At 27.3% G+C, this 21,976-nt stretch overlaps 2 protein-coding genes across 4 annotated transcripts; one reads left to right on the top strand and one right to left on the bottom strand.

The window, feature by feature from the left end:
- Positions 1–306: 306 nt before the first annotated feature.
- Positions 307–9,438, bottom strand: LOC107172955 (myocyte-specific enhancer factor 2A homolog). Of its 3 annotated transcripts, none has more exons than XM_089215691.1 (5): positions 9,306–9,438; positions 1,322–1,528; positions 1,053–1,247; positions 715–874; positions 307–647 (listed from the first exon to the last, which is right to left on the bottom strand). In XM_089215691.1, the coding sequence occupies exons 2-5, from the start codon at positions 1,496–1,498 to the stop codon at positions 526–528; spliced, it is 654 nt and encodes a 217-aa protein (XP_089071817.1). In that variant the 5' UTR covers positions 1,499–1,528; positions 9,306–9,438; the 3' UTR covers positions 307–525. The 3 variants fall into 3 exon arrangements, with proteins under 3 accessions (XP_089071817.1, XP_015378778.2, XP_015378770.2); XM_015523292.2 differs by having other exon boundaries at positions 9,302–9,431; XM_015523284.2 differs by lacking the exon at positions 9,306–9,438 and adding an exon at positions 1,596–2,142.
- A 136-nt stretch (positions 9,439–9,574) lies between these two features.
- On the top strand, positions 9,575–20,363 carry LOC107172971 (adenylosuccinate synthetase-like). The gene is made up of 10 exons (XM_015523304.2): positions 9,575–9,956; positions 11,438–11,540; positions 12,297–12,427; positions 14,246–14,394; positions 14,852–15,057; positions 15,136–15,290; positions 15,458–15,582; positions 16,108–16,234; positions 16,315–16,435; positions 20,053–20,363. Exons 1-10 carry the CDS (start codon positions 9,831–9,833, stop codon positions 20,106–20,108), a joined length of 1,299 nt encoding a protein of 432 aa, XP_015378790.1. The 5' UTR covers positions 9,575–9,830; the 3' UTR covers positions 20,109–20,363.
- The last annotated feature ends 1,613 nt before the right edge of the window (positions 20,364–21,976 follow it).

Here is a 21,976-nt window from a genome sequence, read left to right as displayed (position 1 = left end):
TAAAAACAGGTTAATAGATTAAAAACAGTAAACATTTTGTATAGAAAAAGTAGGTAATTTTGAGGTTTAAAATTTAAAAAATGCTACATCTTATTTTATGTGGGTACAGTATTGGATTTCATTTTAAATAATTCCATATTAGTAGTTAATACTACTTTTTATTTTTTTTTTGTTTTGTAATTTAATTGTATCAATAATTGTGCATTAACTAATAGGGTACATGTTAAATGGTATCATTCATCATACTATGTGAACAATGTTAAATAATACTAACGTACTATGCAGTAATAATCTGTTAAGAAACAATAAAACGCAAAATGCAATTTATTATTACTTTCTAAATTTATGAAGCATGCAACAAGTTTATGGCTTATCATTAATATGCCATCTCTATTGATAACATGGCTCAACTTTATTGCTTAATTAAAAAGTTTTATAATCTTACATTTGTTACGTTAAGTTTTAAACAGGAATTAAAAATTATAGTTATTCTACATAACTTATTTTCAAAACTTAGGTATTGGGTTATTTGTCAGTGTATCGTGAAGTGGTTGGAGAATCAATGCTTTTGATCTTTGTATGTAATCCGTCATCTATATCTTCAGAATCATTGTCAGCACCACTGTCTATTTTCCACTCGTCGTCACCTAAAAATTAATAATTCATTCTTAAGTTTGTTAGTTTGCAGTTATAATATTTATTAAAAATTCGTACTCGTATCTGACATCTTGGAAGTAACTTGTTCAGAATTTTCAATAGAGTGACTTCCTTCTACTTTTCCTAAACCTTTTTCAAGTTTGTGAGCAGGACTGCCAGGAACGTCAGGAATAAACTCACATATTTCATGGCCTTTAGAATCATTGTTTTTATCATCCTATAATTAATTTAATAGCATTTATATAACTAGTTAAAATTTCCAGAAAAAATGTAATGTAAAAAAAGTTATTTGTTATAGTATTTGCTATACCTTTATAAAAATAAAAAGTAATTAAAATCATGTAATTTACTAAATTATAATGTATAGTTAGATATTACAAGTTCTAATTGCTTACATTCAAAATATTCTCTCCGTGTGACATAAGAAATGCTAATTCTTTATCACAAATAACGTTGCGTTTAACTTTAATACTAGGAGTAGACACAACGTTAGCTTGTTTTGGTTGATTTTTTGCTTTTGTTTCATCAATAACACTTGAAAAAGCAGGCTTAGAGTTTCCAGAATTTTCTCCTCTGGTCTTTTTTAATTCCTAACATTTTAAAATGAAATCAATAAATATCAAATAAATTCAAGAAAATATAATTAATTTTAATTTGATCTTACAGCAATTATATTAGTGTTTGTCAGTGATTCAAATGGGTCATCACCATATTCAGCATATTTAAGCAATACTTGGTCTATGTCTGTACTAGCATACTGGAACAACTTGTTGGACTTGTTGAAAACAATCACTGCTACTTCACAATCACATAATACGCTTAACTCGTAAGCTTTCTTCATGATACCGAATTTGCGTTTGTTAAATGTCACCTATACAATTTGATAGTTTACATAAAAAAATTAATGTAGACATTTTTAAAATTATAATACTACATACGTGAAGGTTTCGTTTGTCCGTGATTTTGGAAATATTAATTTTCTTGCGTCCCATGATATGGATGATTAATAATGACAATTGATTATTTTAATTTAGTATTTAAGGTTCAGATAATTAAGCAATCTTTTAATTGAGATTTGCATTCAAATATAAAAATTGGAAATATCAAACAATAATATTAATACAAATAAAAAGCTTTGTGGCAACGAATAAAAATATAAAATACCAGGGGATTAAGGAATGACTGTGTGAATATTAGCCAAATCGGATGACTAGGTATGTAATTGAAAACGGTGGCAGTAAATCTTTCAGTAAGTCATAACTTGAGTAAACAAACGTATAAACATAACTAAATAAATAGGCGTTGGGGCATGTCGGCTTCGGCTTAATCGTTTTGCACACGAAGTATGGCCCAGAGGCACAGACTTGAAATAAACGAGATAATCAAAGAACCAATCATAAAATATTACTATCACAGTCTTAGAAGATAAGATCAAATAGTAACCTACCACTTATAAAACACTACCGGTTAAAATATTTTGAGGTTGGAAAGTTAAGCTTAAACAAAGAACAGCCCGGCAAAAACAAAATTCATCCAAACTATTGAGATTGGTTTATTATATTATATTATTATGTTTTATTTATGTTATATCGGTTTAAATAATGGTATATTAAATAATAATTTTTATTATATGTCATCTTATTTAAGGTTAGTTCAAAATGTTCAAATATGTACAATACCATAACCTTAAAAAGTCTGTAAGGCAGCGCTTAATTTGACGGTGGTATTATATTGAAATGAATTCGCAAAGTGGAATGTTGATCCAACCATAGATAATAAAGAATGAATCGGCCAATTTGTGTTTATCATACAAGAACCACGATTACATATTGTATATTATTATTATTATTTTTACCATTATTTATTCTTTATAGGCAACGTGCAAGTTGACGTTAATGCTACTGGGTTGATAAATTTTAAGTTCTTTTATGATCATTTGATTTATGATTATCGTAAAAATAATAAGTCAACATTGAAATTTCCTTATTATTTTAATTTCGACAATTAAGATTTAACATTTCCCATAATCGTTTTTAATTCATTGATTGTATTATTAGATATTGTTAGTAATATATTGTAGTAATGAGTAACCGGATGTGTTGTATAGTTAATTGTAATGATGCTTAAAAAAATTGTTAAGATGTGATATTTTACAGTTTTCCAAACAGACCAGACAAAAAATATTTAAAAGAGCGTTGGGTAAAAGATGTTAAATAATTAAAATAAGTAAATTATTATACATTTATTTTAGTTTAATTTATTTATTTACATTTAAAAAAAATACAATATTTATAAATTATTTTATATTATTTTCAGTAAAAGTGGTCGGTTATGTCAACCATTGGCTCATAGCTTAGTTTGTAGTAACCACTTCATTGGCAACAGAAGATCTAAAAATCCAAGAAGTTCAGTATATTATGTTCCATCTAGAGGTGGAAAATTTAGTTCATTAAAGGGAATAGTTCATTAGTCCATGGTTCACTGAAGTGAATAGTTCAAATGAACTATTCTATAGTTCATTTAGTTCAGTGATATACATTAATTACATTATTCATGAATTTGTAAAATTCTATATTCAAAAATGTAATTAAATAAAGTTATGTCATTCAGTCTTGTAAAAAAATGTTTTTTAACAAGTATTAAGATATTAATGCTAAATTAATATTATTATTAATATTAAAATTAAATATAGTGTTTTTATGTTTAATATAAATTGCACAAGTATTTTACTATTCTTACTTGTATATTTTATCATTTAATGTCAATCAATAAATATTATTTCTCCAACTGGTTGTATATTATTATTATTTATAGTGTTTTTGTTATTGGGACCTCCGGGCTATTGCTAGATCTGACAAAGGTCACAGCAACATAATTTTGTTGATATTGGTCCATATCTATGGTTATATCTTATATCTAACTTGGTATATTATTCTAGATTGTAAAAAAATCCCAATAAACCACAGATAAGATATTTCTCTTTGTAGATTATTAGGTATTAAAGAATAATTATCTGCCCTATTTATTTCAAACATTTTTTTCTGTTCTTCAGTATACAAAAAATTACACCAAAAGAGCATCCCAATTAATATTTCTACATAATAGGTAAATATTTAACTTATAAATACCTTATTTTATTTATGCTTATTTTTTACATTATTTATATTTTATGCTTAATCATTTTTGTAATAACTTTTATTCATGACCTATATTGAATTTCATTTTTATGTAAATAAATATTTTAAATTATTTGATAATGAACTACATTAAACTAAAGTAGTAAAGTTGTAATATTTGCTATAATTATTATTAAAATGTTTTATGTACCTATTACTACCTAAGTAATATAAATTAAACGGAACTGCTAACAATTGAAAACGAACTGTGTTGAACAACTTAAACAGTTGACAACACGTCACAACTCACGACGAACGATATTATACAATATTATACTAGTCAATATAATACTATAGTATAGGTATATTAATCATATTAACAATATATATATAGATGATAACAAAATCAGTTAGTCTAACACCAAGTGCCAAGTATCAACATTAACCTTTTTAAACTATCTATGAACTATTATTTATTAAACGGCATGCACTGAACTAGTTCGGAATATCTAGTTCCAGGGGCGTATTTAAGGGAGGGGCACATAGGGCCCGTGCCCCCCCCCCCCCCATTCGCCGTATTTTATACTTATTTTTATTATATGAGAAATTTTACAACTCTACACCCCATGTACGCAAATTTGAACTTTTTGTTTGTGCCCCCCCCCCTTAAGATATTTCTAAATACGCCCCTGCCTAGTTCACTTTGGATAATAGTTCATTTGTAGTTAATAGTTCACGAACATAACACCACTAGTTCGGAGTTCCATCAATATTATATAGTGAAACATGATATAAAATTAAAATATTCTAGTTACAGTTGTGCAATTTATATTAAATAGTGCACTAATAACTGAATAAGTTATGTCATGCGTTGTTTCCGTCTTACAAACGTAGAACATTGGTAGCATGACAAAATAAATTCTGATATAGGACAGTATTTAAATGTGATGCAAAAGTCAATACTTTTAAGGAGCCTTAAAACAAGGCGAGCAATTGATGGTCAGATTGGAGAATTGGAGATGTAAACCAGTAAACCAACCTTCAAGGCAAAAAAAATGTACATATATGTAAATATTATAATATGTGAAAAATTCTAACTATGCATACATTTTTTTGTGTATAAAATCATCCCTACCGGATAGGTACCATCGCTATTACTTCCACCTTCAAAAAAAAAAACACACACACGCGATTATACTACAATTACAGCGTTAAACGGTGAAAGATTGGAAGAATTTGAAATTTGTGTAAGGTTAGAGACATACTATAAATGGTTATTAGCTCTAAATAGCTTTTAATAGATGATCCAGCGATTAATGTGATGACCAATAAGAATTTTGACCATATTATACATACTCAATAATTAACGTTAAATATTTTTCGCCGAAGGCTAATGGGTTTATATAAATCAACTAATCGACGTGCGTGTGAATCTGATAATAATAATAATACAGATATGTGAGAGTTAAATACATTTTTTTTTTTTTATATTTAATTAATGTCTATTCTAACCGAGAATATTACATATTTATGTAAGTGGTTTGGAAAATATAAATACGCATTTTTCAATAATTCTCGCAGTACTGTCAAATTAACTTGTATCCTTATTTCCTTCACCAATAAACAGGAGTTATGACGTGACGACAGGTATCCGCATCATAGATTGGCGTATCAAACATTTTTTTTGTGGAGATAGATTGAAAATAAATTTTTAACTAATTTTATCTGAAATGATTTGTTTAATGACAATTTTCTACTGCCCACGTACAATCACACTCACATCAATTAAACATCATTGACGACTTACACAAACATAAATGTAATGAATGGTGGCAGTAAAATTTCACATTGCCTAATTATGGACCTGTATATTTAAGATAAAAGAGCAGACCACTTAAGTAAATACCTAGGTCAGCGGTTCCCAAACTTTTTTGGCTCACGACGATCTTTTTTGAAATAAGGGGTTTACACGGTGCCCCTCCCAAAAAAAAAAATAAATAAAACCAGAAAAATGTGTACCTCATAGATATTATGAAAATATTTATTTTATTATAATTATTCATAAGTCATAACACACGATGAGTTGTATTAAGATATATGTATATATTTATTTGTACATATTAAATTAATGGGATGGATGGAATATACATATAAATACGAATATATACAAATACGGCAAGCGCAGCACCCCAGTAAAGACACTGCTGGGCGCGACGCACAGTTTGAGAACTTTTGACCTTAGCCTATAGGTATAGTTTATCTTTATTTCCTAGGTGACAAGTAAACAATATAACCACCCATCAATCTCAGAATTACGATTTTTCTTCTTGACATTATTATTTGTAATATAATTTGTACGATTTCTATTGGTCCTTCGAAACTATTATCTTTATATACGAGTATTATAAGCTAAATTTAATATAGGCATCGTAATTTATCGATGGATTTTTAACTAATTTACAAATTAAATGCATAAGTAAATAATTAATGATATGTTGATCAAAATTATTTAATATGATAAATAATAAAATCTATTATGTAAAACAGTTACAGCTATTTGTATACCTTATACCTATAGATAGGTACCTACTTGATATTTAATAATTGAGAAAATTCATGCTATATTAATAAATAAGTGTTCATTTATAAATTACGTATAGTATACAGAGATACTTATGTTATGTAATGTATATTAATAAATATGTGTTCATTTATAAATTACGTATAGTATATACAGAGATACTTAGACTATGTACCTAACGTATATTAATAAAATAGTGATTCATAATATATTAATATTGATTAATATATAGGTATATTTATAGAGATAAATTGAAATTAAATTAAAAACTTACAAAATCTTTATGAAATATAGCTAGGGTACAGTCGAATCTCGACTCTCGAGTTACACTTCATGCGACATTTTTCAAGTTTCTCTTTCTCCAATGAATACTATTTTATTTATATTAAAATATTTAAGTTCGGTTGAATAGAAACCATTACTTTGATATGTTTGAATAAGTTTGAACATTCAATTTGAACTTCTATGAGATGATATTTTAACAATTTTAAACTTAAAATTCCTATAAGTACCTATATAAGTATACTCATGAAAACTAACGTTGATTATGTATAGGTTTTTACACTTTACACTTTTTTTTTTAAATTCCAGCTATTTTTTGTACAATATTTTAAGTGTTAGGTCTTAACATTTTAAATACTGTATTCATTTTTGATTTACATAATCAATATACAAAATCGATTTTTCAAACACTGGTGAACAAATCTTTTTGTTTTTTGTAATTTTATTTGAATAGTAATTTTTTGACCTCAACTATTAATAATAAATCCAACTTGCTATCAGAAACTACCATCAAAGTTGAAAAAAATAAAAATATATTATACTACATAACAAAAATATCTAAAACCATTAGTCCATAACACAACCACGTAATAGGTATATATATAGGTACATTACATACGATTATGCACCTAAATAGCGTAATTTTACTATGTAGACCTATACCACAGGATCACGAATTAAGATATTATCTTAATTCATGCACAGAATAAATTTAATTTCTTTGAAATATTAAACCTATTTGTATATATTCTGAATGACAGTGTCTATGCCTAATGCCTATATACTTGTACCTATAACCTTTTAATGTTTAAACTTGAATAAATAAATAAAATTATTATTCAAGTTTCAACCTCTGTGGGTATCAAACTATTATAATATGATTATATTTCATATAAAATAGGCACCTATATATTATAATGAAACTTAGCAGTTTGCTACGGAGAAAAAAAAATGATGTATGCTACTGCAGAGGTGGGGCATGGGATATATCCATCACAACCCCTACAGTGCCTACATAGTGCACTAATTTCAGAAATTTCAATAATTTCAATAATTTCAATAATACAATTTATTTTATTTTATCGTTTGCAATAAATTTTGCATTATATAATATTTATTATAAACATCACGCTACGTTTTTGGTTTCTTAATTAAATTGCAATAATAGGTAGGCACCTATATTATATTGTTACCCACGCTTAATGTTATTGCAAAAATATCGATGTAAAATGGGCTAATAGTTGATTTAGACTAGGTTAGAAAAAATAATATAGTTATTAATTAGATACCAATTACCCCACCCATCACATTATTGAATAGATATGTTCAATATTTTCGTTATTGCTTTTTCATTGCAGCTTAATGTTTATACTGTAGTTTAATAGATACCTACTTTATTTCCGTACGACCAATATAGTTATTTGTCGTGATCTTACCAGGGTTTTTTTTAACATATTATATTTGGTGGCTGGTGCCTACTGAAGACTTCAATAAAATATTAGCACTGATACCTCCATGCATTTTAATGACCTTGGTTGGTTTTGCAAATATCGTTGGCAATTTTTTGTTCATATCGAGTTACAATGGTATAGTCCCTGACCCCTCTCCCCATTAATTTTCCCCTGACCCAGAAAAACTTTGCGATGGTTCTGATAATAGGTCAGATCAACTGACTCAGATGCCTATGGTACTATGCATTGCAAATGCAAAGCACAAAAACACGAAACGACATGCGGTAACACTGCGAACAGGGTCGGAGGCGGCGTACGATTTTTGTTTGCGGGGGCGGTGGCTTCGTCGGTGGCGACGGCGCGACGCTGACCAAGTGTACATTATTAAAAACGGGCAAACGGCTGTCCCGCTGTCCCTCTTTCCAAATTCCACATATACCTAATGTTTCGCACTCCGTAGACCACCCACAACGGGTGAAGGGTGAATTGAATTCGGTTTGTCGCTCAGTTCAAAATTTCAAATGCTATAGGTACCTATAAATCCCGAATGGTCACTATATCATTATGATTCATATAAATACATTTTCGTCGGTAAATGAAAATATTATTACAATATTGGATTTTTGGTAGTTTTCCGGATGAAAAATAGAAACGTTCCCATAGTTCATGTATGCGAGTAGGTATAAAGGTATAATCTACAGCAATTCACAAAATAATGAATAGACATGCATGCGGCGGCTTCTTGATCACCATAATAATATCGTGAAGACGCGACGCATAGAATAATACGATATTATGTTATGCATTATTTATTCGTATGACCATTGACCTACGAAAAATATCATGCAAATCTCGTCGACGAAATTATATTATAATTGATTGTTAAATTATGTCATGCCGATATCAATATTTTGAATGCTTCAATTTTAAATAGAATTAGGATGCGGCCGTACAATAATAATGTGAACAATATTGTTATGAATACCTATGAACAATATAAATTGTCAAGCGTGCATCGTTGTTAGTTTATTACGAATGTTACGATTATGATAATATGCGTACGGTAGGTGTCTAGGTCTCTGCCTCTCTGGGCTCTGACGTATTTGGCATTTGTTACGCGCGTGTTAGTGTATTGTGAATGGGCGGGTGCCGGGTGGGCCCGTGCACGGTGATAATAATAATAATAATAACAACAATGATAAAAACGGCGATACCGACTATTTGCTCGTCGTTGGTCGTCTTCACTCGTGCGTCACCGATAATAATATCTCGCACGCAAAGACGACGTCGACGACCATAACCACACTGTATTCCGGTGCCCGCGCCCTGCCGCCACCACACCGCTTCCGTTCTAGCACCGACAACAGCTGCTGCCGCCAACGACAACGATTTGCGCGCGCGGACGAGTCGGGCGACGTCGTTCTGCTTCCCGTTTGGTGCCTACCGCTTACTGCTTAGTCGTTTCTCGTTTGCCACTTTGCCAGACACTGGTCGGACGCTTTCCCGCCACCTCTGCCGCCGTCGACGGAGACGTCCCTCCTCGTGTATTATGACAGCCGGCCGGTCGCAACGCGTCTAACACAAATAATATTTTAATCATTCAACCGACAACCGTCCGACTCGCCTCGTGTCGGTCACCAACCCGCGTCTGTTGACCGGCCGATCGGTGAATAATTACTCTATTTTGGTATAATACCAATATAATTTCGTTTTGTCGTGTTTTTTTCTTTTGCTACGACCATCATGGCTGTCAACGGTTCAGACGTCAACAAGGTGACCGTCGTTCTAGGCGCCCAATGGGGCGATGAAGGCAAGGGCAAGGTGGTCGACATGTTGGCCGCCGACGCGGACCTCGTGTGCAGGTGTCAGGTGAGAAGAAGCCATGCACCTTACTAATACTGTATTATGACCAATTCAATGTCCGTGATGTATTTAATTTTTTTTGACAGCCGTCTCACCGCGATCTCAACAGCAACAATAATCATAATAAATATTTTCAAGGTTGCTGATGCGCTGCAGACGGCTGTATATTTTTATTATTATCTACATTTTTTATCTTTTTTTTTTTTTTTTAATTTTACCTTCATGGCCATTAGGTCAACACTGAGTGCTCATCTTTGAATTCGCATGCAGGATTGAGATACATCACACACATCAAAAAACACCTACATTTAAAAAAAAATCCACCGTGCAGTGCCAAAAAATTTCGAAATTTTTTCCATCCGATGCTTTTGGCCTCTTTTTCATTTTATATTTCTCATGGCATTGCGTGCCACCAACCTATAGGTATTATTTTTATAATTTTTTTTTTTTCTGTAGCCTTCGTTGAAAAATTATATTTTATTTTGTGCAAGAATCTTGGCAAACTTGTCTTACTGTATAGTGGTAATACGTTTTATTACCTGTAACACATATACTATTAAGAAGTGTTCTGTAACAGAATTTACTAACAATTAATTACACTTTTAACCAACCACCATTACAATTTTCTTCATCTTTTCCACAGGTTGCAAAATTTTCCCTCTGGTTTTTTTTCTGTTTCATAGCCATGCTATTTTAATAAACTTCAATTTTTGTAAATTTGTCATTAAAGTTCAATACAGTAGAACCTTGATTACCCGAACTAATTGGGACCGCACCTAGTTCGGTATATATTGGAAATATAAAATTTAAAAAATGTTTAACTATTTTTATAATTAAATATTTATTATTATTATTAATATTTTATTAGAATTACATACATTAGATTATCATTTATCAGAAATACATTACATTATTAGAAAACATCAAACAACATTTCCATTGCTTTGTCATTCAATTAAAGTTATTATATGATGCATAAAATGTTATGAAGTTAGATATAGAAAATTATTTAAAATGTAAAAATATCTATATATTAACATTATTTTTATATTAATATTATACTTAATAATTATTAATAACATTGTTTATCATTATTTTATTATTTTAAATGTATTATATAATTTTTTGTTTTGGTCGAAAAGGGAATCGACCTATTTTAAATTTTGTCGAAAAGGGAAGGGTGTGGTTTTGGTTGAAAATGGACTTGCCCCTAATAATAAGCCAAAAGCGAGAGTTATGAGTGTTATGATAAATTTGATAAACCGCTCGGATACGCTAATTATAGTTTGGATAATAGAGGGTTCATATAACCTAGGTTTGGATAATCGAGTTTCTACTGTATATCCAATTCTCGTCAGAGTTGGTTATTGGTTTATTATTATAATTCAAAATAAATGAATCGAGTATTTTTATAACAGTATCACTTAGATTGTTAAACATACCTAACTGCAGTTAATCTGTTATTAAATGTTAAGTTTTAATTTTAGGGAGGAAATAATGCAGGCCACACTGTTGTTGTGGATAATAAGGAATTTGATTTTCACTTACTGCCAAGTGGAATCATAAATCCCAATTGCAAATCTGTTATTGGTAAGATATAATTATTTTCTAAATTTTATTTGTAAGTTTGATATATACTTCAGAATTTTAATACACCAATAGGTAATTATATTAAACTTATGTCTAAAAATTTAAATATAATAAACATTTTACATTTCTGGAGCAATATTAGCACCAAAAAATTGTTAACACATTCTCTGCAAATCATTATTTTAATCCATTTATCTAGCAACAAAAAAAAATACAAAATAAGTAGGTACCGCAAAAAAATGATAAATCATTACATTTTCTTTACTTTTCTAAGAAAAGCTTGATTAATTAATAATTAGTTTAAGCTGAAAATCAATATTTTTTAGTTTTTGCTGTTTGTCTACTTGACAAACATACAACATTTTCCAATTTTATGACATTCGTTTATTAATTCATTCTGAGGTAGGTACAATTAGTGTAAAACTTTTGATATTAAAAATGCTGAATAAAATTATAAATAAAAGATTTGCAATTTTTATAGTGTTCATTGAATTATTGAGAAATCATGTTAGTATTATAATACTAAATAGTATCAACATTTCTAAATTTAGATTATAATAATCTTGGTATATGTAGTTTAAAATTATTTAGATAGGTACTTACATAATACTACATATTGATTATTATGGTTAAATCCCTTGGTAGGTTTCTATAAAATTTTAAAAATTTGAGATTGTTAGAGCCTTGCTACACTATGCTTAAAATTTGTATAATTTTAATATAAAATTAGTAGTTCCTGTGTTAAAAATATAACAGGTAATGGAGTCGTTATTCATCTACCTGGGTTATTCGATGAGTGCAGTAAAAATGAAAAGAAAGGGCTATTGGACTGGAAAAAACGATTGTTAATATCTGATCGTGCTCATCTTGTGTTTGATTTCCATCAGGTAATATTTCCATTATATTTGTGAATACAGTAACTGTAATTTAAACTAGTGTTCCTTTTTATAATTAATAAAGATTTGAGAACATACAAAATAGAATAAATAGTCATTTTTATTCATACACAGTGATTGAAATTTAAATAGTAGATGCATATTTTGAGTTATAATTTATAACCATTATTGATGGGTAGTTTTTGTACTAATCTGCTTGATTAATCAATGTTTAATATTTTAATTTTGTTTTATAAAATATTTATCCTAGTTATATTTATACTATTATTGTATTACATTGCATATAGTTGTACCTAGATATCAATGCTTCAGCCATGGAAACAATGAAGTCGTTTATTACCAGGGCTCGCGAGTTCATGCTAAAATAAGTATGCACTTTTGCACTTAAAACTGGCAAAATATATGTTGAAATATGCCTTTAAAAGTTCAGAAATGCACATCTACAATATGCACTAACAATCTAAAACTATAAAAAATGTTCATTCATATTTGTAAAAGTTATATTTTATATTTTTAATTAATTTAATTCAAAAAACTAATTTAAAAAATATTCATTAATAATCTAATACGTAAAATATATATTTCACATAATATGTTTTCCACTAATTGCTTAATGCGGGTTATGTATACGTTCATATACACTATGCACTATACTCAATTCAAAAATAAGAAACAAAGTTTTTGTTCAGGTCACATCCATTGTCCATGGTCTGTATGTTTAGTGCATGGTTATAAATACTATATTCATATCTATAGCTGTGATGTAGTGAAACCAAGCTCGACTGCAGAAGTCAGTCGCCGACTGTGTTTCTTATTTTGAATAGAGTATATGTATGTTTTATTTTTAATAATGATTCTACGTTGCTAAAATTTTCATATATTTTATGCAGGCAAAAATATAAATCATTGTATTTTAATATTTTAATCATATATTGGTGCTAAATATGCACAATAAAATAGAAAAACGCATAAATATGCCAAATAGTAAAAAAAAACCTCTAAATATGCAAATATATACAAAATAAAACTTCACATATTTAACTACGGTACCTTGAAATGAATTTCTATGTCACCTAATATTAAATATGACTTAGCAAAAGACTGATATGAAAATATATGAACTCATGAGCCTTGTTTATTGCTATGTCTTTAGTTTTAAGCATTGATAAAATAATGTTATAATAAATTACTACCTAGCTAATATACATGGGTAATAATGAAATTTATTTAAGTATTTAACATATATTTGACTCGACAATACTCATGATTAATTTTTCGTTTATAAAAAGAAGTACCTAAAAGAGTAATTTTATAAAGCATTAGGGGAATTTTATATTGTGATTTTCTGTCTTTGTCTAATATATATGCGTCATAGGATTTTAGCTGTTTTCTTTGCCAAATTTACTGATGGATATAGTGAAGCGATTAGAATTCTAAAAAAAATTTTCAATTTTTTATCAAGTCTACTTGAAATCATCTTTCTTACATTTTTTATGTTTTGATTTTAACTTATCCAAAAGTTTAAAAACAAAAATTTTTAATTACTACTTTTTAACATAACACTTTTAGGAATTTGGTAGACAATATCAAAAATGTGGAAAAGTCAATCTCAAGTAGTCTTAACGACAAATTCAAATCTGTTTTAGAATTGTTATCACTATATTTGATCAATTGAGAGGTACGTAAGCAAAGAACACGTCTAAAATCTTATGCTGCACATGTATTAAACAAAGATAGAAAATAATGGTATCAAATCCTTTTAATTTTGGTATTATAAATGTATTAATTTATACATATTTTTAAATATAGCAAGTGGATGGTCTTCAAGAAATGGAAAAGGGTAAAAAGTCATTAGGAACAACTAAAAAAGGGATTGGGCCAACTTATGCTTCTAAGGCAACTAGAAATGGTCTAAGATTGGCGGATTTACTCGGAGATTTCAACATGTTTAAAGAAAAGTTAGTTGTGTTTCTAATTAGTTATAAACAAATAAAAAGTATTAAATTTACAAGGTTTTGTAATAGTTAACTCTGAAGTATATATGGAGTATTTATAAAATAAATCAATAGACATTTTTGAACTGTTAGTATACATTTTATTTAAAATGTTTTATATTTTATTCTTCTAATTAAATTTTTATGGTTTTATTTTTTATACACTCACCTATATATTTTATTATATTAAATGTACCATGTACCTACATAAATACTTAAGTTATGTTTACCAAAATTATTTTAATATCAATGATAATAATTTGAATATCTTCGTGTATCATAATAATTATATCTACAAATCCTTCTTGGCTTATAAGTATAAAACCATGTGTATAATATTTTAATGTGACCTAAGCATCTATTATAAATTAAAATTTTTTTGAAAATTATTATTATATTTTTGATTTATTTATATTTAAAGGTTTTACAACTTAGTCGATATACATAAAAGGATGTTTCCATTACTAGAAGTTGATCCAGAAGAAGAATTAAAGAAATATGAATATTATGCTAATGAATTAAGACCATTAGTAGTAGAAACTGTTGGATATTTGCATTCTGCATTAAGAGAAGGAAAACGAATTTTGGTGGAAGGTGCCAATGCAGCAATGTTAGATATTGATTTTGGTAATAACATTATTAATTTTTAAGACAATATTGATTCCTAATGAATAAAGTAATTATATGGTTTTAAAAACTAAACAGGTACATATCCATATGTAACATCGTCAAATTGTAGTATTGGTGGTGTTTGTACTGGTCTTGGTTTGCCTCCATCTAGAATTGGCGATGTTATTGGAGTTGTCAAAGCATATACTACAAGAGTTGGTGATGGGCCATTTCCAACAGAGTTATTTGATGTAAATATTTGTTATGTACAAAATATTAAAAATTTTAATGTTCTAATTTTATTTAATTTTATTGTTATCTAAAATCTGTATTAACTATTTAATATAACTCTAACAATGACATTAATTTGAGTTTGAAGATCAAAAATAATTAGTTGAACATTTTTTAATTAATTTAGGATGTTGGTGAAAAACTACAGACAATTGGAAATGAGATTGGTGTTACAACCAAGCGAAAGCGTCGATGTGGATGGTTGGATATCCCACTTTTAAAATATACTTCAATGGTCAATGGATATACTAAGTAAGAATTGTTCTATGTATAAAATATGCCAATTTGGTACTTATGTGTTATCTCGACTGCAAAAATATTTCCAAGACTACCTGTTCTATCATTATAACATATTATTCTTTAATTTGAAATTGTACTCATTTTATTTTTACCAGATAGAATTACCTAGATTTAATTTTAATTTTGCTTGACATTTTAATTAAACTTAATTAAATATAACTTTATCTTAACTAAATTATGGTAGTCAAAATAATACGGTTGATGTTAATAGTTAGTCTTGGAAATATTTTGGTAGTCTAGATAGCCTGATTGTGCACCGAAGGTAGTCAAGATAACAAATAGATAAGTACCCCCAATTCATTAACCATTGTATTTTTAAACATCCTATAATAATACAAATTATGTAATTAATTTTATAATAGTTCAATAATTGTACTTGAAATCTGTTAAAAATGTCTTAACTATTTGAATAAAATTTATATTGACAATGTTCATCTATTTGACATTTAATAATTCATAATTATATTACATTTTTAGAATTTGTCTGACCAAACTTGATATATTAAATACTTTTGATGAAGTAAAAATTGGAGTGGAATATCAGTTAAATGGAAAAGCACTCGATTATTATCCATCCAGTTTATTTGAACTTTCATCTGTTGAAGTATAGTTTCATAATAATATTTAGCCACTATTATTACATTAAGTATTGTACTAAATATGTTTTTGAATTTATTTATTTAGGTTAAATATTTAACGTTGCCTGGTTGGAAAACTGATATTAGTGGCATTAGAAAATTTGATAATCTACCCGAGAATGCGAAAAAATTTGTGTTAACCATCACAGAACTGCTTGATGTACCAGGTATTTCATTTTTTAGTTAACTTAAGACAATGCCACACGAATGTAAGAAAAAAAAGCCACGGAAAAAAAATCCAGGGAAAAAATAGCCACGGGAAAAATAATCCACAGAATAAAAAGCCATGGGAAAAATAAACCACGGAAAAAAAAGTCAAATTAAAATTAAAGTATTAAATTAGATATTATTTAAAAATTTTTAACACAGTGTGTCATACTTGAAATCAATTGATTTATGTCTTTTACCCTAGATAATGTATGTACTTGGTACAGGGTGATTCTTTTTTAAATGTACATTGCAGTATGATTGTATGAACTTCATTCATTGCTGTTTAGAGTCTAAAATATATTTATTACTATGGAATAATAAATAATAACATATAACATATAACCTGTGTATTAATAATTATATAATATATATATGTATACAATATGACCAATAATGTGTAAACAATTTTAAATAATACCTAATTTAATACTTTAATTTTAATATATTATATTTATATAAATATAATATATATAATTTATTATAATTAATATATATATATATAATTATTTAATTATTTTAATTTGACTTTTTTTTCCGTGGTTTATTTTTCCCATGGCTTTTTATTCTGTGGATTATTTTTCCCGTGGCTTTTTTTTCCCTGGATTTTTTTTATTGGCTTTTTTTCTGTGGATTTTTTTTCCGTGGCTTTTTTATCTGACTACCATGCCACACAGAGTAATAAGAGATTAGAGATATCAATGCTGAATTAATTTGAGGCACAAACAAACACGATGCAGTATGACCATTACCAGATAAAAATAATAATGGACTACTTCTATATTATATTATTATAATAAATTCATTCATAACAGTGATAGTAATATTGTAATATTATAAATGTTGTTTGATATTTATACTTATTTAGTATCACTTATAGGCTATTGTCAGTGGTGTATTACTAAAAAATATTCGTGGGTGTATACCCTTCTAGATCTTAGGTGTCAATGATATAAGTATAAAATTAAATCAAAAAAAAAATTTTCTCTCTTCGCTCGAATAAAATGACAGTCAAATTATCAAATTACAAATATACAAGTATTTTTCAACAACTAATTGAATGAAAAACATAAACATAAACTAAACCACAAAATGCCTTTTTATTTTAAATATTCTTAAAATTAAACATATTATGGCCCTTAACACCAATATATACACTAAAAATGTTGAGTAGGTTAGTATTTTATCTCAAATGTTGAGAATTGTATTTTGTGACTCACATATCACAAAATTAACCATAGAAACTACAAAATATGCAAATGAATTGAATGTTTAATTTTATTATAACAAATTAGTCCATTTTAAGTAAAAATATAAAATTCACAAGATTCGTGAATAGTGCTCATACTCAGCTGTAGCTCTCGCACAGCTTTATCACTTAGACCAACTAAGACCTAAAAACAACTAGTAGGTAGTCAATTAAAACAGTTATCAACTTCCAGTAAACTTACTGGTTAATGATTAGTGATTGAAGTTTATTTTTTTAATAATGATTAAAGTTTTTCTAACTAATTTTAATAAATATAAACGATTCAGAATTTAAGTACAGAGAATATTATATACATATATATATATATATACTATTATACTTATACCCTATTATACTTATATTATGTCATACCAGATACCCATATGGCCACACACTCATATACAATATTATACATTTTTTTTTACATAATTATACATAATAATTATTAATATTATACATTTACAAACATAACAAGTTAAAAATAGACATAATATACCTATTTATATCGGTATCTACTATCTAATACTGGTAATTATTGGTTCTCAAAATGTGTTTTAATAATCAGCTAGTAATATTAAAATATTATTGTACTAAAATATATTAAAATAATATACAATCTGAGAAATGAAAGTTACAAATATACAAAACATTTAATTTTTATCACCAAAAATTCTAATAGGTATACGGGGCTATACTATTGTATACCCGCGTATCGCCATTTATTTAGAGTATACGCTAAAAAAAAACTTTAGAAGTGAGTGTACGCCTTATACCTCCATATACCCCCCTAATACACCACTGCCTATTGTTATCTAAAATAAAACACAATGCCAATTTAGCTTGAAATGTGTTTAGTAATGTACACATATGACAGTGAAAGTAGCATAAATACAACATAATATGGGCTGATATAAAAATTGCCATCTCTATATTATTCTTACAACTCTGTGAGACGCCACATGAGGATTTGTTATCTCCATCTCACAAACGTTCAATATGGACAATTTTATAATCCACAATAATTGTTTTGCTCTGTATTTTCTAAAATTAGAGTTAATTTACCTCTTATAAAATTTAAAGTCAAGAATGTTATCTAGGGCATCTCGTAAAATTTTATTTATATTTTTATTTTTGAGTAAGTTATAGTCATTTTTAAATTGTTTATTTTTTTTTTTTTTTTTGTACATTTTAAAATGATCATAACTTACTTAATTATGATAATATCAATAAAATCCTTCGAGGTGTCTTAGATAACATTCTTACCTTTAAATATTTCATAAGAGACAAATTCACTCTAATTAAAAAAATTAAAGAGTAAAATGTATTATTTTGAATATAAATTTGGTATATTTTATGTTTGTAAGATGGAGATAACAAATTAACAAAAATTAATAATAATAGACTAAACCCTTGTCCAAGCCACAGAAAAATTTGTCAACGAAAATGTTATCAACATGTTTTTGATAAATGATTCTTGGTCTGAGCTTAATAATTACGTTTAATTTATCCTAACATGGAACATTTATTTTATAATATATGTGTGTATACATATACATAATGTTAGTCCTTATGAAATAAAAAATTCAAGATGAAGTTTGTTTTTGTTAATTATTTACAATAATAGTTCTAAGTTCTGTTATAAAAATACCTTAAATAAAGTAAGATACTTTTTATTAAGTGTTTTGTAAATGTGTTCATACATTTTAACAAAAAGTTACTCACAGAATGTAATTTTATTTATTTTATTTAATGTATTGAAAACTAATTTATTGACAGTTACTATTAAAAGGATGTGATACCCGCATAATATGTTGTCTCCGTCTTACACGTCTGCAACATAGCAAAAACTGTTTTGCACGGGAACCGAGAAGTCTACATTGTTAACTAAGAAACCAAATTAACTAAGAAAATAAAAAGGAGAATTTTAACTGTGTCACAGTGTTTTTATTTTTTAATAAGACCAATATATCAAAAGTTATTGAAGTATAGAAAACTTAAAAATATTGGATTTTTAAAACTTTTATAACTTGTTTTATAAATGATATTAAGCAAATAAAAACGCTATGACAGAAAATATCATCTTCTATATTGTATTAACTTTTTGAATTTCTACTGGGAGTATAGACTAAGTGGTTCTATCCCACACTAAACAGTTTTTGTTATGTTACGCACTTGTAAGATTGAGACAACACATGCAGGTATCACATTCTCTTAACACTATTGTAAATTCTTCTGGTAAAAACAATCATAACAACTTATTGAAACATTTTATTCACATTTGTTATACAAATTATATATATACACATTTTTTTTGTTTTTTTTTTTCAGTTAAATGGGTTGGAGTTGGCCAAGGAAGAGAATCAATGATTAATGTTGAAAATTGATATTTGTTTTTAAATATTCACTGAATAAGATTTTAATGTTATTTTCTTTTGTGAAAATTTTAACTGGAAAAATTTTTTCTGGTAATAAATATTTTTTTAATATTTATATATAATATATATATATTTTTTATAACTAAATATGTCTATTGTTTTCCATGTTGTTAAATTGTTAAACATATTTAACTAAAAATAATATCTCGTTACTAATGTAATAATGTATACTGTAAAACACAATTAAAGATTTTACCACATCTATATGAGCTGTTATTGTTTTTAATTTTGATCAACTGTTCAAACTACAAATTACATAATATAATTCATGCTAATCATTTATCTTCTTCATAGTATTACCATGAGCAGTGGTTCCCAACCAGTGTGTCGTTTATTATATTGATGTCCATCACCGAAAAAATTGTTTATATATATTGTGTACATGTATATGTACATGTTCAAAGTATACAATATATTATGACATTATAATGGCATTATGATCTGATGATCATCTAACCACAGGCGAAAAAACAATTGTGAAGATATAGTCTCATTATCAATTTACATATAGGTTGATGATTATCACTTTTTCAAAAAAGGATTAATTGTTTTGGGTCTTTGTTTTTAAAAATCTAAATTAGGATATCACTAAAAGAAAAAAGGTTGAGAAGTACTAATTTAGAGCAACATAACTACTGCTCAAATCTAAAATAACGAGTATGTGATGCAGTTATGCATTTCCTCGTCTCTGGTCTTACTATATTATGATATGAGGTATAAACACCTTTTGTTAATTTTACGCCATGACATAGTGATGTTCATAAACTTAATTTGAGTGTATTGGGTGTGATTTGACTTACAGAACTATCAATGAATTGCTATTGAAATTTAGAAAATAATAAATTAAATACTTAGGCTGTTTTCAATACATTTTTTTAAATGAATATATATATATAAGTTTTATCTATAATATTTGTATTAAATTATCCCTATTATTATAGTCTACGAGAACTCCACATAACTATTTTTTTAAGGGATTTGATATAGGCAATTTTAATAACTTTAAATAACATTTTAAATCTTAAATGTATACCAACTACCTATCATACCCTTATTAACTCTAATTGAATTTTGTAAGCTACATTAACTAGCATTTTGTTCTTAGTTGTCAAAATTATCAATATTACCTATATTGTATTATAGAAAATATTATTAATAATATTAACGCTATCAAAATTGTACATACACAAATACTTGTAATAGCATGTAATGTGTTGAAACGTATTAATATTCAGTAGGTAAATAAATAGTATTAAGTATTTAACTATAAATTCAAAGTTATTTACTTGTTATTCTATGTCTATCATTGTAAACTATTTCTTTTATTATAAAAGTATGTTGTAAAAGATTCACTTAGCTACACTTCATTTGAAATAACCACATTTGTATACAATAAAGAAGAGTATTGGCCGACGGCTGTGTCACTGTCTCAGTTTTATTTTTGATATTAATAATACAAAAAAATATAATTGTTTAAATTTAGTTATTTGTTTATTTTTCAAACTGTATTAATTGTTTTCATTTTCATGATATATAATGATGTATAAAAAAATTAATAAAAACGCTAAATGTTGACTTCTTGTTTTATTAATATTTTTCTCGTGAAACCATTCTTCTATATATTATGCAATCTCCTAATTACGCACTGGATAAAAATGGGTCTAACAAGGAACCATTTATGTTTTACTTTAAAATTGTATTTAAATTATGTTTAAGTCTAAAGTTATAACATTTTATAAATGTTATAATTGCCTATATAAAACCCCTTAAAAAGTGAGTATTGGTTCCGTTATAATTAATATCAACTCTGTGGTCTA

Source organism: Diuraphis noxia, unplaced genomic scaffold, assembly GCF_037042655.1.
Source record: "Diuraphis noxia isolate RWA-SAM2 unplaced genomic scaffold, SU_Dnox_SAM2 contig0001, whole genome shotgun sequence".
Lineage (NCBI taxonomy): Eukaryota > Metazoa > Arthropoda > Insecta > Hemiptera > Aphididae > Diuraphis > Diuraphis noxia.
Note: the sequence above shows the minus strand (reverse complement) of the source record. Positions and strands in the feature narration are given on the sequence as shown.